This window comes from Meriones unguiculatus, chromosome 9 (genome assembly GCF_030254825.1).
Source record: "Meriones unguiculatus strain TT.TT164.6M chromosome 9, Bangor_MerUng_6.1, whole genome shotgun sequence".
NCBI classification, from domain to species: Eukaryota; Metazoa; Chordata; class Mammalia; order Rodentia; family Muridae; genus Meriones; species Meriones unguiculatus.
Genome location: NC_083357.1, coordinates 19,793,217 through 19,816,916, shown reverse-complemented (window position 1 = coordinate 19,816,916; position 23,700 = coordinate 19,793,217). Strand labels below are relative to the sequence as shown.

Genomic DNA, 23,700 nt, shown 5'->3' with positions numbered 1-23,700 from the left:
GGCAAAAAACCAAGAGCAGAGCAGTGAGTTGATGCTTCCTTGGAGTGCCCTAATCAGTTCCCACTTCTATTCTGCATAATATGTCAACGCCCAGTGTCATTTTCTTGCATGAGAAAAGGGGCACCATAGAAAACAAAAACATACAGCATTACAGCTCAGCTTAGGTTCATGAGCACACTAAATTGTGATGTCCAGACTCAGCTAGTTTTTAGGGAGAACTTTTTAAAAGTAATTTACATATTAATCACAATTTATTCATTTTGTATCCAAAATGTAGCCCCTTCCCTCCTTCACTCCCAATCCCACCCTTCCTTCCTCTTCTTCTCCCATGCTCCTGCCCCAGTCCATTGAGAGGGGCCATCCTCCTCCAATTCTCTGTGACCATAGCCTATCAGGTCTTATCAGGACTTGGCTGCATTGTACCCCCCCCATCAGGGGAGGTGATCAAAGAGCCAGCCACTGAGTTCATGTCAGAGACAGTCCCTATTCACCTTACTAGGATACCCGCTTGGACACTGAGCTGCCATAGGCTACATCTGAGCAGGAATTCTAGGTTATCTCTTGGCATAGTCCATGGTTGGACTATCACTTTCAGAAAAGACCCCTGTGCCCACATTTTTTTTTTGGTTCTACTGTTTACCTTTTGTAGCTCCTGTCCCCTACAAGTCTTTCATCTACCCCTTCTTTCATAAAATTTAGGGAGAATTTTTCATTTCCAACTTTTAGGTAGATAGTCAACACAGGGAGGAATGCCAAGGCACTGTGTACACGAAATTGTGTGCACACATCTTTTGTCCCATGAGAATATGATTTCTAAGAGCTGGATCCTCATATGTTCCTTATTTTGTGGGTTTCATGAACAGAGCAGAAAATTCCCTAATAACTGCAGGTAGACAAACCTATAAGGAATGTTATACAGAAAAGTTAAATGTATGGAATGGAAGATAATTCATTTCTGGGCTTGTATGAAAATGGCCTTAGGCTCCAAGGCCAGGCTTTAAGCTCAATTCTGTTCCCACATCAAGGATGTTCTACATGTGTCTTTTAAACCTGGCTCTGGACTAGAAATTGTACTAATATTTATACACTGGAACATTTGAATTTATTTTACTGTTTTTCCAAAATATAATATGCTTCTGTTCTATAGTCTCCTTTGCTGAACTTTCTCCAATCCTCTCATGCACTTCCCTTGATGGCTTCCAATTTCTTGTCTTCTTTACAAAGATAGTTGAGTATGTATATGTTTTAGCACTCATGCATACACACACAAACATGCAAACACACTCACATATATTACTCATCTACCCAATAATACTTGTTCTAGGTTATCTACATGAATAGTCCTTGGTTGGAGTATGAGTCTCTGGGAAGTTCCCTGTGTTCAAATTTTCTGGTTCTGTTGCTCTCCTTGTGGAGACCCTGTCCTTTCCAGCTCTTACTATTTCCCACTTCTTACATAAAATTCCATTCACTCTGCCCATCAGTTGACCATCAGGCTCAGCATCTGCTTTGATAGTCTGTAGGGCAGAGTCTTTCAGAGGCCCTCTGAATGCTCCATCTGAAAGTATACTTACATGCCAAAAGAAGGAAATAGATCACACTATAGATGGTTGTTAGCCACCTTGATGTTGCAGAGAATTGAACTCAGGACCTCTGGAAGAAGAGCTAGTGTTCTTTACTGATGAACCACCTCTCCAGGCCCGACAAAGAATCTGATCTCAGATTTGAGCTGAAACTATGGGAACAGGAGTCCAGAGTCTGGCAGACAAAAGTAATCGTGCATATTTCCTCATGAAGGGCACATGCTGATGATTAACAAAATTTGACTCAGTAAGAAAACTAAGAATGGGAAGAGATGCACTGAGACATTGAGGACAATAGAAAACTTTCTAATATGAAAACCAGTGAAGGTAGCTGTGGAAAAGGACATGACCACTGAAGCAACTGACTGTACATATATCTCAGGAAGTTGGTTCAAATGTGTATCAAGTGCCTCATGATGCAATGTAGGAGTTATTCAATATTGTCTTGTGAGAATTCCAACAGGCAAACTCATTTCATGTCTCTAACATTAAAGACAGTATAGAGTATAAGGAAAAAGAATATCCACACAATACAAGATGACTAAGCAATATTAGTATGTGGGGAATGTTCTATTACAAATAATGTGTTTGTTCATTACGACAGCACTTCATGCAATTGTAATTGTTTTGTATTTTTGAGGTTGTATAAATTATACTGCTCCATGTAATAATCTCATTCTGTCTTTAGATGTGGAGGAAAAAAAACTGAAGAAAAGATGGCCCCACATGAGTTCGCTCTTTCACAAGGGCTCTGTGCCCCAACCTGACAAACTGGTGGAAAAGCAAGGAAAATTGTTTAGAAATAGTCTAGTGGCTATTTGCAATGACGGCAATCTGCCCTATGCAGTATTGGTGGGTCTTACAAGGTTCTTTTCTGGCTGTCTTAAGGATAAGATCTGCTTCTTAAATACCCCCTCCCTAGCCTTCAATTCTGTCCTCAAGTTGAGAAACTATTGTGATTCTAAGGGTTGGCTTCAGAATAGGGAGGAAAAAGAGGGCTATTCACCTGAAACAGGTATTGGGAAAGTTGGGTTTAATCTCTTTACAATGGTGGACAGCCTGATAAGAGAATGTTGCCTGGGGCTTCAGAGTTCTCATTAAGGTGGTATAAGAATAACAAGAGATGGAGGCACCCAAGCAGTTCAGGGTCCTCTTCATGCCAGCTTTTGCATTGCACCAGTGAGCAGGGTTGGTCTGGTTCATAAGAAGCAAAGAGTGCCCTGTGCTGTCGATGAAATGACAGGTACTTCCCTTTCTTCCTCTCAGGACATGCTGTCAGTCATGAAGAACAAAGGGCCGAACACTGAGGGTATTTTTATGTTACCAGCTAATGTCACTTCAGGCCAAATTTTGAAGGAAAAACTTGACCATGGGCAGTATGTAAATTTATACATGGAAGATGTTCATGTCGTTGCTGCAGTCCTAAAGGTAGGGTGATTACTTGTGTCATCTACCCTCAGATTCCTCTAGGGCTATGTCAGTAGTTTCTTCATAATGCATTTCCCGACAGACAGTAGATACCACTGGTAGAAATGTGGTAACCTCAAAGGTTCCTCTGATTTTCACAACAGAAGGAATAAGGAATCCAGCATAAAGCAGCCATCATAAACTGTAATGTAATGAAGAATATTCCATCCTCCTCATGGGACAAATGAGGACCATGAGACACATATTATTTCAAAATAATAATAGTGTGTGTGTGTGGCGGGGGTCATTTCATATACACATGTGTCACCTGGTATGCATGCCTAGTCGCATGCCTTTGGCACCAGTGTTCTTCAATTAGTGTCACTAGTTTATTTCTGAGAGGCAAGTTTTTTTTCTCAATATACAGCATGTGTCTCCTTCACATATATCTTCATGACAAATCCCTTTAAGATATCAGGATCTCTCTCTCTCTCTTTCACACACACACACACACACACACACACACAACTGTACTCAAATACAAATCTTCATGACAGGGAAATAAGTGTTCTTAATCACTGACATATCCCTTCAGCTCCATAAAATGATATTTGTATTTTATTTTTAAAATTAAATTTCAATTACAACATTTCATTTCTTCCATTTCTTTGTTCTAAGATTCTTTTCCAACACCCTCAGACTTCCTGTCAAATACATGGCCCATTTTCTTTGTTATTATATAAATACATATAAATCCATAATATGTTCAAACATCCTGATGAGTCCCCTTATGGTTGGTGGTATATGTATTATTTCTGAGCTAACCGTTCGGTATTAGATTACCAATTATGGATTTATCTTGGGGAAAGACTAATTTTCTCACACACAGTAGTATTTATGTGCATATAGTTCTTTGTCTAGAGTTTGGCTTCATGACATTTCCTCATACAACTAACTTGGATGATGTTTTTCGTCAGGTATTGTTAAAGCAACCATATTGTTGGACTATCATGACTGAAGCCTGCCCCTCATTTTTAGGAGACCCAGATTTAAGACAGATTATCTGATTCTCCGCTTTAGAGTCTTTCTGAGTTTTTTAACTGAAGTTCCTTGAGCCCACTGTTCAAGAGTAACCTCGCATATGTGTCCACTGGGCTGTGAACCACGGGAACATTAGATCTCTGTATTTTGAACAGCTATAGTTTTCTGTAATAATCTCATTCCATTGCAAAGAGAACCTTTGATGAAGGGGGTAAGAGCTACATTATCTGAGAGTATTAGCTTAAATATTTAGAATGCCTTTAAGACAAGTCCTTCTCCTCTAATAGGCATGACCTTAGTTGCAAGGTTTCCAGTACCGGGCATGGTTTTCTGAAGCTGAGAAACTACACAATTACTTAACACACTTGTCATTGTTGTGGTTCATAGGTGCAGTTGTGTAGGATTACTTGTTCCTGGCCCCGAGGCCCTACTGTAGCTTGCATAACACCTTTGAATACTGTTAAACCTAGTCCTCAAGAAGGAGCTTTACATGTCAGCCCCAGCTTAAATATTTCATCCCCTAAGTCTGAAGTTCATGGTGTGTTCAGCAATGGAGACTTATTGTCAACTTCTGTGATCTACCCAAGGGTAGGAACAATAGCATGTATACTTAGAAGAATCTCTTAGACTCTGAACCATGTCGAATGTGATTTTTCAAGCCTGGTTCTGGGTTTATTAGTCTTCGTCCATTGTTTGGAGCATTGTTATCCTTAATTTTAATTTTTATGTATACTTAATACAAAGAAACTTATGTGAGTTATGTGCAAGTTTGCTAAATAAAACAATACTGTGATTTTTTTTATAGATTTTTCAAACAACCTGAGTGACTTTTGCTGTTCCCTTTCTTTCCTTCTGTATTTGTTTCTCTTTCCTCCTGAATTAAAACTCTGCCTACCCAAGTTTATAATACATAGATTTTTAAACAATAAGCAAGAATTATTCTTTCAATTATTCTATAATCAAAACAAACCAGAGGGTTTATGAAGTACTCTATTCATTTACTGGCCATAACCCTTCCCATCTTCAAACACGTTTACTTTGGGGTTTGTCTGAAAGGATGACTCGATCTGTGTGCCCTTCACTGTTATGCTATTAATGCAGTGTAGTTATTCATCATGCCGCATGAGAAACGTTTTCTGCATGTAGTCATTTTGGATAGGTCTGCTTTATAATCTCATTGAGAAAGACTTATTTGAATTTTGATTTCTGAAAATTAAATTGATTTATGCTTAAAAAGAGTTATGAAATAATAAAAATAATTGTATAAATACCTTGAAGAGAAAACATTACAATAGAGTAATAATTCATACTCATGTATGTTAAGATGTTTTAATTATGTTAATATTTAATTATTTTTTATATTTTGTGTGCAATAACATTTGCCTGCATATGGGAAGGTGTCGGATCCCTGGAACAGGAGTCTCATACAGTTAGGAGTTGTCATGTGGGTTTTGCTAATTGAACATGGGTCCTCTAGAAGAGCAGCCAGTGCTCTTAACTGCTGAGCCATCTCTCTAAATCCATATATCTCTGAAAGTAACCGTTTCTGTTACTCAGTATTTCCATGACCTCCATTATGATATGGTTACATGATAAATGGCAATATTTCAGAAATACTTTACAGCAGATCAAGTCATCTATCTTATAGGTATATAAAGGACTCAGGTATTGCCTATATGTGGTACACACTGAGTGATTTGATAATATAGCAACAGCATATATTAACAAACACTACACTTTCTAAATTTTTCCTCATAATACCTTGTCACATTCTCAGAAAGTTACCTTACCCTATTAATAAATATGGTGTCAGCACCACATAGAACTAGCCATGTTGAACAATCCAGATTGCCAAAGAAGGTTTGAAGCATCTATTATATATTTATGATATAAGGAGATGGTAACTGAGAGTTTCTTCACTGGTCTATCCCAAGTACTTCAAACCATGCTCTAAAAATATTGGGCTACTCTAGAAATTTCTGAACTGAAATCATAAGAATAGAGGGGTGCTTTTCCTGAAAGTTAAATCTGTGAGACCTATACAAAAGGCATGTGTCTGGAAACTATCAAGGTGATTTGAATTCTTCTCCCTGTTTTTGAATGACTCAGCAGGAAGGTTCCACTGAGTTTTCTCTAACAAAGAATTATCCAGATTGTTGCTGTATCTCCAGCGTTGAGCTCTAACTTTAGATTGCTGTTTTCCTGTCCTGAGCTCTGAGTTCACACACTCATTCCACTATGGATCACAAAGTGTCACATTCCCAGGTTTCTGATTTTTATTTACAGTCATTACAAACAAAAATAAAAATACACATTCCATTTCCTCCATCACTTACAGGATGTCACTAGAAACATTTCCTCTCAAAGTATAAATTACACAAGTAAGTCCAGGCTTACTCAGCCTTGGCTTTAAAGTACGGGGACACATGCAGTTAGATCTCTTGATGAGAAACCATTAAGGTTAAAAGCAAAAACCTTTGACCTGCAGAGTTTACCATAATGTGTCTCTTGATCTCATTTAAAAATAAGAGTTGAGCTGGGATATTGGTCCCTTCAGTGTGTGCTAGTTGGCTCAGCTGTCCAATAGAGGCCCTTTGAGCCAAGGGAATATCTCTCTGCAGTAGCAGCACTACTGAAAGATCTGCTTTTACATTTCTAGTTTTGATGGGCCAAACTTAGCAGACTTCCATGTCAATGAAGGTTCTACCTTGGGCACAGGTTGAGAGCTATGACAAAAGTTTTGACTTAACTTATACTTTAAAGTAGTTTATGTAATTTCTTTGATTAATATCTTTTTCACAAAATATTTCCTTTCTATGTATATAAGGAGTTCTTACAAAACCTTGAAAATAGTCTGATGACAGCTGAACTCTATGAGGAGTGGCTGAGTGTGCTAGACTGCCTCACAGAACAGGAGCAATTGGCTGCTGCAAAAAGGTAATGCCGTGCTAATTTCTTAAACAACATCAACAAAAGCAGACATAATATTTGCTTTGACACATTAGAGTACATATCAGAGAATTGCTTAGTAAAATTAATTACTGACACTAAAATTGACAATTGTTCACACACCAGAAAGAAATGTTAAGAAGAGTCATATGGTGAGTCACAGTGTCCTATGATCATATTCTCAGGATTCATACAGAAGTTAAATTTATCCTTTTTATTGTTTGTGTGTTTCCAAAATCTTTATTTGCAAAAAGAATAACACTTCAGAGCATGGTTGTAAGCAGGGAGACAGATTTATAATCTTAAGGTAGTGTTTTCAAAATCCATGCTTAAACTTGGGGCCACACTGCACTGTCAAACATTCCAAGAGAGGAAGCAAGAGTGAATAGCAACTTCTTTGGAAAGGCTGTCTGGGTGCAAAGATATTCTTAGATAAACTTGTGGCCCAGGCAGGAAGCTTTTTCCCTGCTGTTAATGGAGGACTGATGTTTTAGTTTGCTTTATTTGTATAGTACAATTTATTCACTTTGTATCCCAGTTGTAGGCCCCTCCCTACTCCCCTAAATATGCTGTGCATACTTTCTCTTCTTCTCCATCATCCCTTCCTCAGTCCACTGATTGGGAAGGTCCTCCTACCCTTCTGCCTGACCTTAGCCTATCAGATCTCATCAGGACTGTCTGCATTGTTTTCCTCTGTGGCCCAATAAGACTGTCCTGCTTCATGAGAAGATGATCAAAGAGCAAGCCATTGAGTTCATGTCAGAGACAGCCCCTGTTACTAGGAAGCCCATTTGGAGACTGAGCTGCCATGGGAAAATCTGTGCAACAGTTCAAGTTTAGCTCCTTGAATGGACCTTGGTTGGAAAATCAATCTTAGAAAAAGACGCCTGTATCCATCCAGCTTTTTTGTTTCTGTTGCTCTCCTTGTAGAGGTCCAGTCCCATCCAGGTCTTTCTATCTCCCTCTTCTTTCATCATTTTAGTATGTGTATCCTATATTATACCTCTAATATCCACTTATATGTGAGTATATACCATGTGTGCCTTTATTCTTCTGGGATACCTCACTTGGGATGATCTTTTCTAGTTACCACTATTTGCCTGAAAATTTGATGATTTCCTTATATTTTTGTTGAGTACTATTGCATTGTGTAAATTACCACAATTTCTGTATCCATGTCTCAATTGAGGGACATCTTGGTTATTTCCAGGTTCTGGCTATTACGAATAAAGCTGATAAAAACATGGTTGAGCAAAAGTCCTTGTTGTATACTTGAGCATATTTTGGGTATATGTCTAGGAGTGGTATAGCTGGATATTTAGTTAGCACTATTCCTAATATTCTCAGAAATCACCAGATTGATTTCCAAAATGGTTGTACAAGTTTAAATTTCCACCAGTAATGGAAGAGGGTTTCCCCTTTCTCCACATCCTCTCCAGCATGTATTGTCATATGATTTTTATTCTTGCCTATCCTAATGTGTATAAGGTGAAATCTTAGGGTCCTTTTGATTTGCATTTCCCCAATGACTAAAGATATTGAACATTTCTTTAAGGGTTTCCCTGCTGTTCAATATTCCTCTATTGAGAATTCTCTGTCTAGCACTCTACTCCCTTTTTTAATTGAATTACTTGATTTGTTGCTTTTTAACTTCTTGAGGTTTTTTATATATTCTGGTAATTAGCCCTCTGTCAGGTATAGGGTTGGTGAAGATCCTTTCCTAGTCTGTAGGATGTCATTTTGTTCTGATGATAGTGTCCTTTGCTTTACAGAGCTTTTCAGTTTCATGAAGCCCCATTTATTGAATGTTGATCTTAGAGCCTGTTTTGTTGGTGTTCTGTTCAGGAAGTTGCCTCCTGTGTCAATGAGTTCAAGGCTCCTCCCCACTTTTTCTGCTAATAGGTTGAGTGTTCATATTTAAGTCTTGTATGCACTTGGACTTTTTTTTTTTTTTTGCAGGGTGATAAATATCGATCCATTTGCATTTTTCTAATGTAGACGTTTAAATTTGGAGAAATATTCCAAGAACATTCCTACTTTCATTTTATTCTCATAAAACCATTAATAAGATAGAATTACCTTGTGCCCATTCTTTATTTTTGCAAATCAATGAGTAAAATTTACTTGTTGAAAGTAACTTGTCATTGGGTTCAGTCTTCTAGAAAAAGTGCCACCTGTGAATGCCCTTCTCATCATACATCTCTTCAGAATACTTCACACAATTTCTAAAAATTCAGAAAAGAATATGATGTGCAGTGACCGGTTAGCTTTATGCCTAGCCCCAATTCTGCTCTGGAGCCCTGGTTCAGGATTCGGGGAGAAATTTGCCAGAAAGGTAATGATGCATATATTTAGCTATAAGATTAACACGTCTACAAAGAGAAAGGAACAGAGGGTTATCCTGGAAGTCTGTTTTGGTTTGGTTTTGTTTTAAATAAATGTACCCTTGAATTATTTTCCTCTGGGGAAGAAGAATCATTGGTTTCTTTTAAGTAATTAGACTGAAAGTGGCTGTTTGAACTCATTCTGTCATTTGTCAATTAAATGACATTAAATGGCAATAAAAATATCCTATACTTAAGCTAACCCACAGAGAGCAAATGTTGTAAAATGATGCAAACTCGTGGGTGCTGGGTCCAGCAATCAAAACTGAATCATCATATCTTTACAGAAGAATGAGTGAACTCTATTTGATTCTGAGCTGGTTTCCTCATAAAACAGGCAATATGGGTTCCTTTTAACAGATATGGTTGTTATTATGCTAAGAGCATGTCATTAGTAAGTTGCTAAATATGGTTGATTTAGAATAGAGAAATTCGGGTGAACACGTTTTTATGGTACATACATTTCATATACTATTATTTAATGAATAAATTTATAGGATATATATATATATATATATATTCATCAAGTGGTTATTTTGATTACCAGTATTTGAGTTTCTGAGTTATTATTGCTTTTGGACCTGTAAGTAGTACATTAGAGGAAAGCATAACTCAGAAATTATTTTCCTCATAGTGTGCAAAATGAAAGGACAGGAGAAAAAGATAGGGTACCTAAGAACTGGCATTACAGGAGCCTGATTATCCAGTTCTCTCCAAAAAGGCCTTATTTCAAATGCCTCTCAATACAACGGGCCTGTGGATGAGGCTTTGACCATTGAGTCTGCACTGAGCGATCAGAGACTCATGAAGGCTGCTGCTTAGTTTTATTTTGCCTCTGTCTTCCTTTAAATCCCGAACAGGATCTTTCAATAGGATGGTGTCTGCATTCAGAAGTGCTACATTCCCTTCTGAGCTGTATGTTTCTATGAGCATCCTTTTCCAGCATGCTCAACCATGCGGGTGACAAGTGGAATTAAAATTACTCATATTGACAGTAGATACTAGCCATCAAAATGGGAAAACTGGAAACCATCCTGTTATGTAGTCTTGCACTGTGATGATCATATTTTAAAATCTGATCTCAAAAATCAACTTTCAAATTTTTGACAGACAATCCCCCCTTTATCTTATAACAGCTGACTCTTTCTCAGAATTTTGGACTGTATATTTTTAGCCTACAAGACTTATATATCAAATGTGATTTCAAGACCCTCTTTTTTTGCCATGTTTTTGTCACAGGTTTCTTTAGTATCTTTCCTTATTAAAAATTCACCATATATATTTGGAGAAGACATCATATTCTATGAAACATCGTTTTTTAATTCTTACGGTAATAAAACTTCAAGTGTCCTGCAAAAAGAAATAGAGCAAGAAAACCGCTCCCACAGTGGGATGACATGCCCCACAGAAAGTGACACAGTGCCTGGAAGTACAAGGGCTTCTCTTGAAAATAAGGAGATTCTAGGTAAGTATAGAAGTTCCATTATTGTTAATTTTTTTTCACCATTTGTTTTAATGTTTCTTCACAAATGGTGACAATACTAAAATAGAGACAAGGAATAATCAAAATGTTACTGCCAACATTATAATATGGAATTACACATTTAAAACATTTTCTGGTTTAAAAATAAATCTGGTCATCAGTAAAGCACAACAGATCTCTAGTAAGGTGGGTCTCTATATTCCTGAGGGTGTTCCCTTTTGTCCCTATCCCAGGGCTTTCATATCTGCCTGATCTTCCTCTGATGGAAGGTCCAGGAGATCCCCCACAACCAGAGCCTCTTTCTCCACCAAAGCCACCTCGGTCCAAGAAAGGGCAACCTCAGAAGTATCATCTATCTCAAGATAAGAACAGTCCTGCAGGTCCACCAGGGTCCATCAGTCCTTCTCCTCAACCTCACATGGCAGCAGCCCCAAAGTCACCATCTGGAGGTGGGAAGGGTGGCAGAAGGAAGTCCTTGGTGTTAGGGGTCTAATACAGATTGCATTGTATTCCCCAGCAAAGTTCTGGTTTCCAGAGCACATACTGAGATACTGTCACTCTCCAGCTCTGGGCTGGACTAATCTTCTTCCAGAGGGGGTTCCCTCTTGAGCCCTGGGATCCATTTCAGGGTGAAGTCTATTCTTACTCTTCCACAGCCTCCTATGTGGCCGTGAATCCTCCAAACTTCCTTGGCCTCCAGGTTCTTCACAACATCACAGCTTGATTCTAATGCATTTATGCATTGCATTCAAAGCAAAAAGTAGCATTTAAGGATTAAACCTAAAAGGATGAGCCATATGCAACTAGCTATCGAGTGCCTCATGATGCAATCTCTTTTTAATACATGTTAAAATATTGATTATTTTCTGTGTTTTTGTGGTGAGGCACAAGTTATACATGCTATGAAAAGAAAGGAGCATTCAAGGTTAAGTGAGTTCAATTGCGATGTACAATGATTGCCCATTTTTCTTAAATTCTGTGACAGCTGAGGGTAGGACACCAACATCAAGACCAGAAACGAAGGAAGAATCTCTGAACATCACTCCCCCAGAGGAAGATACTACGGTGTTTTCGCCCTCTCCACCAGGGCCATTTGTGTCTCCACCAGGACACCTATTTGGAAGATCTCTCAAAAGTATATGTAACAATGGAAACCTGCCCGCTGTTATACTTGTAAGTTAAGTTTTGGTCTCCATAGCTGTCCTGTCCAACATACTTGCTGGGGAGCCTGTTCTCTCAATTCATTATCTTACAAACATAACCTATCCATGAGGGTGAGATCCTTTTAAAATAGTGCCTCCAAGAAATAAATCCCAGTGAAATTGGAGTCGTGTAATTCAAAAAAATTGAAAACAAATGTATAACATTCCCAAGGTTCCCCCTGATTTCCACAGGAATCCAAACCCCCCATCTAGTTGGATGAAATAATTCTATAGATGGGAGTCTCCTCTGAGTCCCAAACTGTCAAATCTTCCAGCTTCTTTTAACCTCCATATTATTATGGAGTCTCCTGTAATAGTGTTGCCTCTGAGATCATTCGGTCTTATAATTCAATATATCTAGAGTGCTTTGTTTTACTTTATCAAGGAATTAGGTGTAAACATTTTTCTTTGCTTTATATTAATCCTTTCATCCTAGAAAAATATATTTCAAAGTCATCTAATATGGCTTGATCTATTTTAAAGAAGTTATTAAATTGCCATAGAGAATGAATGTATTTACTGTGCAGCAAGCATTTTAAAGCTATATGGCAGCATGTCAATAGGATTAAGTCAGACACATGATAATTATTGCACATACCTTGAGTATTTTACAGCAAACTCTTCTGCTAACCATAACTATAATCATAACCCAACCATTAAAATATAGAGTAAAGATGTGTATGGTAGTCAATGTTACATGGTGAAACCATGGAAGAGGAATCGAAATCTCCTTGAGGTCTTGACTGGGACATCTTTCTATATTGATAGCTGAAACTAAAAAGTCCCAGGAAAAAGAAATGAAAGTCTTTATGAAAGAAACTTTCCTGAAAGGCAAAAATCTTTCCTGACAAGAGAGATATTTAGATTTCCAACAGAAAGCAGCACAGGCAGGACACATTTGCATGCTGAAAGGGAAATATTCCAGTAGTAACTGAGAATGGCATGCTTGGGAAGAATATTCCTATAGAAGAGGGAAAAAGTAAAGGAGGACCCATCACCAAAGTTATTTAGGGAACCTAATTGCGATTCAATGCCAAGGAGGATCTGATTCCAACAAACCCCAATGTTTAAAATTGATATAAAAGGATTAGGAGAGAAAATGTATTCAGAAGTTAAGAAAAATTACAAAATACAATATCTTCTTCATTCCTCCCGGTTGTAGTTACTGACCTATAATTGCCATTGCTCTAGTTCACAGTAAGAGACACATTTGTTCTTCAAACTATTAGATGTGTAATCATAGAAGCATGTGTTTATCTCATACAGGAGATGATTTCAATTATTCATGAAAAGGGACTAGATGAATACCGTTTATTCCGGTATTTGGGGACCAAAGCATTCTGGGACCTACGTGAAAGGATTGACACTCAACAGGCTGTAAATTTAAATCAGGAATCTGTGAATGTCATAGGAGCGGTCTTAAAGGTAATGTTTTTAGCCTCCTTCATACTTAGCATCCCTCTAGACATGCCTAAATACTTTCTTTCCTTGAGACAAATTTCTGATGATAGATTATTTCAGCTGTGGAAACTGATGATCTGAGGACAAGAGGACGGTAGATAAAGGTCTGACAAGCTAAGGGATTCATCACAAACATACCATTGAAAACCTTCTGTAGGAAGTTAACTTGCTCATAGGTCAGATGTGCTTTGGTTTGGCATTGCAAAACACCCTGCTGATTTCACCTCTGAACACAATATTTGAAGTCATAACAAAACAAGTAATAATAGTGGTAAAAGTGAGATTGACAAAATTCAAGTCTTAAATCATACATACCAAAAATATATCCTTCATAAATAAAAACAGTTCAAAATGGCTAGTCCATCACTGACTTGTAACAAGTTCACAGAGAGGTGGATAATGCCCCCGTCCAGTACATACATGAAATTGTTCTCCTTCTCTGCCAAAAAATTTATCAAGTACTTTTATATTTGCTAGATCCTTAACCCTTGTCAGATAATCAACAATTTTCTTAACCTACTTAAAATACTCTTTCACACACTGAACTTACACTGGAGCAACCAGTGGCTCTAGAGAAACACCATTGCTTGATTTTAATTGGGCCATGCTCTGAATTCACCACTCAGCTTACTCTGGAGCTATAGCCTCAGACATAAAGACAGAAGGTACTGCTCTGAGAGGAGGCAGGATTAGTAACATCAGACAAAGGTACCACTGGATCCCTCCTTGTTCTGGAGCTTAGCAAGTATGGTTTGCTCTCATTGCCAGAAAGCTGGGACCACATCCTGGGAAAGAAAGTGAAGATCAGTGATCACAAGTCAGGGCTGTTCGTTCAGGGTACTTTAAAGGTACAGGAACACCTGGACTTTTCCTATTGTTCTCATTTCTCTATCCTTGGAACCTCAAAATATGGCTGATCCTTCACAGCTCAGAAATCTTTAAAATGAATCAACCTTTACTGAATTATGAACATGAAAGTTGGTTGTGGATTTACTGAACTAGTTAGTCCTGAACAGTTTTGGGCTGTTTAGTAAGAAGAGAAGATATGCTAGTTTTAAGCTATGTAAGGTAATTTGATACTTCTTTTTCTTACCCCAGTAATTAGGGATTTCTCCAATTTTTGTTGTTTTCTTTCTTTATTTCTTATCTATTTACTGTTTGCTTGTTTGTTTACTTATCTGTTTATTTATTCATCTACTTTGAGTCTTGTCTGTGTTTGACACTCACTCTAATCTCTAACCTAAGGCCCAACTGCATCATTATGAGTTCTGAGTTTCTAACTGTATACCACCAATGCTTGCCTAGGCCTCACACATTTCAATATACCTAGGCTTTTAAAACTGCAGTGTATGTGTGACCCAGCACCAGAGTTAGAAGGAATTAAAGAAAGAGACATTTCTGCCCATCAAACAAGCTGTTAGTTACTCTTTATTTAAAGATTTGAATCTTTATACATTTAAGGGAATGGATGTGAAAGTGTGAAAGCTTGTCTCATGAGACACAGGAAGCTCAAGAAGGAATAATGTTCTTCCTTACTCCAAGTGTGCCTGTAAGCACATTAAAACCTTCATTCTATGAAGTATAAGCACTGATTCATCAAGTTATTGAATCAGGACAAGACATTCTCTTGCTCTGCCTGTTTGGGACGCTTGCTTATTCTGAGGAAGAACACTTTGAACACACAATAGGTTTATTTCATTGCTACTTATTCCAGAACTGTGCATCTGTAATTACAACCTTAGATGAGAAAACACAAGCTCCTCCTCCTGGGATTCACAGTTGAGCCAAGAGTCTGGGTAGGTGACAGGGTGGGACGCTCTTAAGAGAGTAGACTCTAAACCTGGGTTCTCAGCCTTCCTAATCCTGTGGCCCTTTAATAATGTTACTCACTGCCATGGGCTATGTCTGTGCAGGGGTCTTGGGTCATCTCCATGCCTAATCCTTGGTTGGAGTATCAGTCTCAGGAAAGACACCTGTGCACAGATTTTTTTGTTTCTGTTGCTCTCCTTGTGGAGTTCCTGTCCTCTCCAGATCTTACTGTTTCCCACTTCTTTCCTAAGATTCCCTGCACTCTGCCCAAAGGTTGCCCATAAATCTCACCATCTGCATTGATAGTCTGCAGGGCAGAGCCTTTCAGAGGTCCTCTGTGTCAGGCCCTGACTTGTTCCCTCGTTTCTCCTTCTTCTGATGTCCACACTCTTTGTCTTTCTGGATAGGAATTGAGCATTTTAGTAAGAGTCCTCTCTCTTGATTTGTTTCTTTAGATGTGCAGATTTTAGTAGGCTTATCTTATATTTTAGGTCTATACCGTGTTCATTTTATGCTTCTGGAATAGCTCACTCAGGATGATCTTTTCCAGTTCCCACCATTTCCCTGCAAATTCATGATTTCCTTGTTTTTTATTGTTAAGTAATATTCCATTGTGTAGATGTGGGTTCCATTGTAATAGGAACAGGGACTGCATCTGACATGAGCTGATTAGCCTGCTGTTTAATTACCTCTCCCTGAGGGGGAAGCAACATTACCTGGTCACAGAAGAAGACAATGTAGCCACTCCTGATGAGACCTAATTGACCAGGATCAGAAGGAAGGAAAAGAAGACCTCCCCTATCAGTGGACGTTGGGAGGAGCACGCATGCAGAGAGTGAAGGGAGGGATTGGGACAAGAGGAGGGAGGGAACCACAGGGGGGATACAAAGTGAATAAAGTGTAATTAGTAAAGAATTAAAAATAAAAATAATAAAATAATAATGTTACTCACGTTGTGAACCCCCAACCACAAAATTAATTTACTGCTGCTTCATCACTGTAAATTTGCTATTGTCGTGGATTGTAATGTAAAATTGGATATACAGGCTATCTGGTATGTGACCCTCAAAGCTTCACAACCCACAGGTAGAGAATCGCTGGTCTAAACTGCTATTTTTCAATAAGAATCTTATCTATCATTTCTCCAGTATACATTGACCTTTACAATTCTTGTTTATTTCCTAAAAAATAAAAAAATAATAAATAAATAAGGATTTCATCGGAAAGTTACAAGGAAGCCTCCTTTGTTGTGAATTATATGAAGACTGGCTTAATGTTCTTGATGAAGGTGATTTGGATCAAAAGATTTCTACAATTCAAAGGTAAAGTTGCATTAAACACTCAGAAAACAACACAAAGCTAGGAGCAATACATTTCTTGAAGGTATTATTAGCTTGTTTTTAAGAGATTACCCACTTGAAATGACGACCCATGCCAAGAGGGTTCTTTTGCTTGCACATGTGTAGTCACTTCATGAACAGATGCATTGCTCAGGCAACAGCATTGCCTCGTGGTTATAATCCCACCACTTGGGAGGTTGCCACATTTTAATTGTTATGGATTGCAGGATAGCCGTGGTTACATAGCTGAGTTCAGTCCAGCCTAAAATGTGGGTTTCAGTTCCTGTGTGAGAGAAATTAAAAGAAGTATGTGTATGCAATGTGTTATTTCTGTCCAAATAGTATTACCATGGAAGAGTTAAAGATACTTCACACACTAAATAGATGACACTGCTTGGTACATAAAGCTACTAGTGAGTTCAACTTTCTCAACTATAGCAATATAGAGTAGTCTAGATCAAGGTCAGCTTAGACTTCATGGAAACATTTTCCTGTACAATACTCCATAGAACGATTTCTCAGGTAACGGAGGACTTTTCAGCTCCATGACAATCCAGAACCCCAGCATGTCTGTTTTATCTAAAGCATCATCTTTCATACTGCATTGCTATGTTTCATTAGTGTGTTTTCAGCTCATCCTAGTCATCAGATCAAAAATGCCTAAAAGTGTTACTTGGGTTTACATTAAATTGTAAATTAAATGTGTCCTCATGGTGCTTATACAGATATCACAGTGCTTAAAAACTCTGGATATTTCCATTGTCAGAACCCACATGATGGCTTGCAACAACCCAGGTTCCATTTCCAGGGTTTCTGACACCATCCTCGGGGCTCATGGGCAATAGTCAAACAGGTGGTGCACAGATATTATTACCTATTATTTTTTATTCCCTATGATTCTTTACAGAGACTTGTTTGGAAGAAACTATTCTAGACAATATTTTAGCCTCTTTTTAATTTTTGATTTTTGATTATCATATGATCTGGTCTATGAAACATTTACCCTGCATTTTCACTGAATTTAGAGATTGAGAAGTAACTTTCCCTGTAAAGTCAAACAAGCATAAAATCCTTATTTTTCTATATTTAGACTTTTATTGAAGATGCCACGACCAAATCTGATTCTTTTGAGGCACTTGATGCATTTGTTACACGAGATTAAAAGTCATTCTTCCATTTGGTTTGTGAACGCTCATATTTTATCATTTCGCATTGCTGATAGTCTTCTATGGAAGGATACTGCTGACTACTCAATATCAGAAACAGATTTCTCAAAAAGGGTAAGTGGATCTCTTGGTTTCTGCCTTTGTGAACAAAGTCCTTCTTGTGATCTAGGAGTTGGAAAAGTCATTGCTGTTAAAGAACACCCTAGGATTGCATTCTTTTGGAGTTGAAGAGGTATTGATCTATTTCGGGGAGGTTGGGAAGGGACCTTGTTAAAGTGGTTACAAGTTGTGAATCATCCTTATTTAACTGGCTTTGAAAACCAAATCAACTTGAAGCACAGACACTGAGGATGATAGAAAGAGATGAGGAGGCTCATCACACTAAAACTGAGGACTGTGGACCATCATGGATAAACACTGATGAATAGAATTGGACATAAATTTCCAAAGTAGTTTTCTCATCCCTGGGAGTAGCACTTGTCCCCAGCTTCACTGCACTTAGTCCCCCTTTGTGTTTGAATAGAGCACAGAAGAAACAATGCAGCTGATATGTTAGGCAGCTTTTCATTTCTACAACAACAGACCTGTAGAACTACACTTATAAAAAGGAAACATTTATTTTAGTAAAATACCCTGTGTGCTAACCTTCTGCTTTCATGTGATTTTGCATGTATCAACTTTTCTTAGTGCCCTGCATGCCCAAAGAAACCTTTGAAATCCATGGAATTAGAATTACATAATACTCTAAACAACCGTGAGGTGCTGAGAACCCAACCTGATGCTCTCAAATAGCAAATAGTGCACTTAATAGTGAGCCATAATTCTGGAACCAAAATATTTATTTTAATTTATGTAAAGCAGGAATGAAATGTTTTTTTTTTTTCTTTTTTATGTGGTCTGCATGGAAGTTGTGCACTGCTTGCATTGTGGTGCCCTTGGAAACAAGAGGATGGCATTGGCTCTCATAAAACTGAATTACAGATGCTTGTGAAATTACAGATGCTGAGTCTTTTGAGATAGCTGCCAATGAACATAACTTCTGACACATCACTTCACATAATAGTTTACCTTAAGCTTGTTTCATCAAGGAATTTACTTTAAATTACTTTACTGATTGTCTCAAATTTTTATTGATAAGGTTATTTTTTATTACAAGCCTGAGAGGAATATTTCATGTGGTGGGAGAAAATTCCTGAGAAGAAAATATATGCTCACCTGTTAAGAAGAAAGCTGACTGAGAGAAAGGCAGAGAGAAAGATAGGACTCCTGCATTCGCTCTAATGCCGGAACTGCATACCATTTGCCTCACAGTGGGGCTTCCTTCTTAAAGCATAATTCCCAGGAAAAAAGCCTTATAGATTTAATGATTAGCGCATATGTCTCCTGAGCAGAGCAGTCACTAAGAAGTTGGATATGATAGATTTGAAAACAGAAAGGGTACAAAGTTCAGTAGGATTAAGACTAAATTTTAAAACTGAATAAAATTTCAAAGTGTAATGCCCTAATGTGCAGATGCAGACTGATAAGACCCTTTTCGTGTTTTGTGTCAAAATGAGAGACAAAATGTTTTAAGAAAGTATGGGTGTGCCTTCTTGTTAAGAAGGTGCAGGAGAGCTGGCCCTGGTGGCATGGTTTGCAAGGAGAGTTGGCAAGCTATGTTACTAACGAGATCCAAGACTTTGAGCTGGCCCAGTCCAACATCTCCATCTATGAACTTTTGGAACGTGTGAAGAGGCTGGTCCTGAACACCCAAAGCTGCTGGAAATCCATGGTCAGGGGCAACAGGAGAATATCCGGAATATCTGAGAGAGTCTCTGAGAGGATCTATTATTGATGTTGTAGCACAAAACCATAGGCCCTGACCCAGAGCATTGCCTCATTTTAGTGAATATTTGCAAATTGAGCTGTTTGAGCAAAAGGATATTAGTTTGACACACAGTGGCACTACACAGCTTACATGGAATAATTTAGTGATTTATATACAGATACATATAATTTTTTATTATTTCTTTTTGTGGGATTTAAAGGGTGGAGAGCAGTAATGGAAGCATTGGGAAATTTGCGGGTTTGGGGTACATGATGGAAAATTCACAAAGAATCAATAAAGTCATTTGTTTACCAAGAAAGAAAAGAAATAAGAAGAAAGCAAGGGGTATATTTAACTAGTACCTTTCAGGAATCAGCTGCACAGGACAGAAATCATGGTACAGTGGAGTAGTACAGCACAGAGAATAACTTTCGCATCCAGGACTCTACTTGGCTCTATTCATCTATCAAGCTACTGGCAACCTAAAATCCAAGTTTTATTAAAATTCATGTTCAGTACAAAAAGAACAATGAGATATATTTTTCACTCTTAACTATTATTAATGATTCTCTTCTAAACAGTTCTATTCAAATATATTCCTGTATGTGGTCAGATATGAAAGCCAAGAAGGATCACTATTCTGAACTATTTGTGTAGGAAATAAGAAAATCATCTAAGTATGATATTCCTGAAAATTATTTCTTTGCTACCCTGTTTAAGACTGGTCAAATATTTTTGGTTGTGAGCCCAGACTTTAACTGCTGAGCTTGGAGGGGGTTCTCCCCTGTCAGGGAACTAGGGAAGGGGCACAGAAGGAGAAGAGGGAGGGTGTGTAGTTCTAAGAGGAGACCAGGGAGTGGGCTGCAGTAGGGAAAAATATGAATAAATAGTAATAAATGAATAAATTTTCAAAAGACTGGTCAAATATAAAATTAGGTGCATCATGGGAAGAAACACAAAAGTTAAACAGAAACAGTCATTGCTGTGAGGATACTAAAACTTTTCATTATTTTACTGAGGAAATATTAAATAGGTGCCCATACTATTCTTACTCATTTCATGGGTTCATAGCTGCGTATAGTAACTACTATTTTTTTTTTGTCATTTCAAGAATCTAATATCAAATTTGTAAGCAATGTGAAATGAAAGGATCTTGTTTCTACACTGTTGATTTACAGGTTTCCCTTATAAAACTTCTAATTGATTATTTCCCCAAGATTTTTAAAGAGGATACTAGTAAATTGTATAAAGATGTCCAAAGGAGTTTGGAGGACATCAAGAACTCCTCTGGTGATAAGTCTCCTGATAAGGCTGATGCGGATAACCAAAGTGAGTATGACTTTCCTAATGATAATACTGAAGAATTAAAGCTTACATCTGTTCCTTCTAAGGAGGACATTCCTACAGGTAACGGGAAGCTTTAAAGAAGTAATCAGATGAATGGAAAGACAACATCCTCTCTTGATTTCACAAAACTGTAAATAGCATCACAGCAGTATTATCACACATCATGATATTAGAGCATGAGAAGTCTCTTTAAACAACAGTGTAATTTTAAAATATAAATATAAGCATACATACATACATATACTGTTAAGCACATTTATCCACATGCATGTTTATACTCACATATATGCATGCATGTATGTATGACAGATACCGTCCTAATTTAGCCCCTGAAAGGATCCCAGAATATTCCTGCTGTGTTTCTCACCTTTCCTTCTCCTGGTCCTTGAGTCAGTGTAGGATATCTTGGATACTGAAATTATTACTTTCGGAAAGAGCACTAGAGACAATGATTTGATTCAGAAACCCCTCAAACATTCTGGGATATAAAGCCTTGTGCCACTGTCACCAAACTGTGCAATTGTCTTGCAAAAACACTAACGTAATTTTGATTTCTTATGAGAGATAAATCTTATCAAATGCTCAGCATAATGTAACTATTGGATTCACAGGATCCACTACAACAAATATGTGAAGAATGATAAATAGGCTAAAACATACCGGAATCATCAATTAGCACCTCTCAAAATCAGATATGTTGTAAACACAAGAAATTTTCTGTGTGCAGTTGTGTAAATAGACTGAAAGACTCATTTCATCTGAATCGAGGGGAATCTGTCTTCTGAGAATGTTTTGAATCATGATATTTGTTTGTTTTATTTGACAGTGGATATTGGAACAACTTTCTTCTCCAGTACAATTGATCATCCTGTGGAGGATGATAACTGAAGAAACTTTTGGATTGTCCAAGCAACCTTACTTCTCTTCAGTTTCTTACCAAACTAAATACTTGGAATCCCCACAATTTCATTTGTCTACATCCTTCCCTTCCTCTTATCCCTCATTGTAATACATTCGTAATGTTCTCTATTTCACTTTATTATTGTTTACAATGTTTCACTTCCATTTCATTTATGCTGTGTATTCAGTACTTTTATTGTGGTAATAAATGTTAGATTTGGAAAATGCCATTTGGCAGTCTTCTCCTCCATCTCAGTTACTCAGGAAGTGGCGTTCATGTGATAGATCCACAAGAAACAATTTATTATTATTCCAAACTCCAATCAGAATGGCATAGTAAGTTCTGCTTAATAAATGAAGACAGGGGATTTCTCTGACCGAATTCTTTCAGACTCTAGCCACCAAAGTGTCCCAAAGTCAAAGAATCAACTACCAGTTTTCCACAAAACCTGACTCATTCTGGGCATTAGAGCAACATTTTTGTTTTTAAGTTATTTTCATCTTGGTTTGAAAAGTTGCTTTATAATATTATTTGCGTTAGAAATACATTTGGCTCAGTGTTTGTGGGCTCATGCCATTGCTATAGGGCAGGTCTGATGTCAGGATGTCACAGCAAGTGAAGTGGCTGACTTAGTTAAAAAGCAGAGGAAAATGGCGGCTCATACTCACTGAGCTTTTTCCTGTTTATGCATTCCAGAAATCATGCTTGTAATTTCACAGTCCAATAATAGTTGTTATAGTTTTCTCACTGTGATAACTTAATCTAGATAATTGCTCAGAAGCATGGAAAGAAGGTAATGTAATTGAAATAATCCTGCAGAGTTGTGCTTAGAGTCCTGTATCATAGATCAGATAAAATACCATTAACAATCAAAATTAAGCATCACACATCATGAAGTTGGAAGTAGATTCCAATTGTAAGAAAGTGCACAATGGCCTGAAAAGGTGGTTCAATATTTAAAGCAACTGAGATACAAACTTTGTAACTGACATGAGTCCTGATCATCAAGACTGTAATTAATATAAAAACTAAAAAATTGGTGGCTACCGCTGGAATACAAAGTGAATAAACCTGAATTAATATAAAAAATAAAAATTTGTTTTAAAAAAATAAAAATTTAATTTAAAATAAAGCTTCAGAAAAAAAGAGTGTGCATGACATATTGTATCTTAATTATTATATGTGAATAGCAGGAATAAATATTGGAAATTGGGATATCCTACACATACCTATAAGATATTTTATTCTCTGTGTTCTCACATGTATTTATTGAAGTACTGGAGATCATGACCCCAACCACAAACCCCTCAGTTCAAATTTGAAATAAGAGGTGTCCTACACATACCATAGAAGATTTTTTCATTGTCTGTTCTCACGTGTGCCTCTTGAAATACTGGAGATCATGAACCCCTTAACAAAGATAGACATTTATAAGAGGTTATTCCAAGGGAACACTGTATACATGCACACCAGTTAGAAATAGAAGGCATGATCTTGGTTGTAGTGATGCAGTGAAAACAGAACAGAAATTAGAATTCTGAGTGTTTCATTTATGTAATTTCTTCGTTCAGTTGGTTCATTGCAAATGTAAATGAGAAAGGATAAAACACATGGTTTGAGATTAATATACTTTACATAAACCAAAGTGAATGTTTAGTTTACAGCATGAGACAAGTCAATAAATTCTACCAAGGTGACAAATGAGGATAGAAGACTTTTAGAACAGGGAGTCCTTCAAGAAGTAAAAAGTTAAATTACAGTGATACTCAGAAATCATAAAATGGCAATCAGTTTCCCTTCAGGAAAACAAGACAAAGGGC

General features: G+C 37.5%; 2 protein-coding genes across 2 annotated transcripts; both read left to right on the top strand.

Annotated features, from left to right (window-relative positions):
• Positions 1–2,819: 2,819 nt before the first annotated feature.
• Positions 2,820–10,504, top strand: LOC132656558 (T-cell activation Rho GTPase-activating protein-like). The gene is made up of 4 exons (XM_060391694.1): positions 2,820–3,011; positions 6,859–6,968; positions 9,135–9,315; positions 10,475–10,504. Exons 1-4 carry the CDS (start codon positions 2,820–2,822, stop codon positions 10,502–10,504), a joined length of 513 nt encoding a protein of 170 aa, XP_060247677.1.
• A 2,817-nt stretch (positions 10,505–13,321) lies between these two features.
• On the top strand, positions 13,322–21,959 carry LOC132656578 (rho GTPase-activating protein 20-like). The gene is made up of 5 exons (XM_060391711.1): positions 13,322–13,474; positions 16,532–16,641; positions 17,750–17,939; positions 20,811–20,961; positions 21,806–21,959. The coding sequence occupies exons 3-5, from the start codon at positions 17,763–17,765 to the stop codon at positions 21,865–21,867; spliced, it is 390 nt and encodes a 129-aa protein (XP_060247694.1). The 5' UTR covers positions 13,322–13,474; positions 16,532–16,641; positions 17,750–17,762; the 3' UTR covers positions 21,868–21,959.
• Positions 21,960–23,700: the final 1,741 nt, after the last annotated feature.

Bases quoted from the DNA above. Each gene is read 5' to 3' on its own strand.
- LOC132656558 (XM_060391694.1), top strand. From the start codon at position 2,820: ATGACAGGTACTTCCCTTTCTTCCTCTCAGGACATGCTGTCAGTCATG. The intron at 6,969-9,134 runs GTAATGCCGTGC...CATTGGGTTCAG, and splicing joins CAATTGGCTGCTGCAAAAAG to TCTTCTAGAAAAAGTGCCAC. The intron at 9,316-10,474 runs GTAATGATGCAT...AATTTTTGACAG, and splicing joins GGGAGAAATTTGCCAGAAAG to ACAATCCCCCCTTTATCTTA.
- LOC132656578 (XM_060391711.1), top strand. From the start codon at position 17,763: ATGCCACGACCAAATCTGATTCTTTTGAGGCACTTGATGCATTTGTTA. The intron at 17,940-20,810 runs GTAAGTGGATCT...GTTGATTTACAG, and splicing joins AAACAGATTTCTCAAAAAGG to GTTTCCCTTATAAAACTTCT. The intron at 20,962-21,805 runs GTGAGTATGACT...TTTATTTGACAG, and splicing joins GGCTGATGCGGATAACCAAA to TGGATATTGGAACAACTTTC.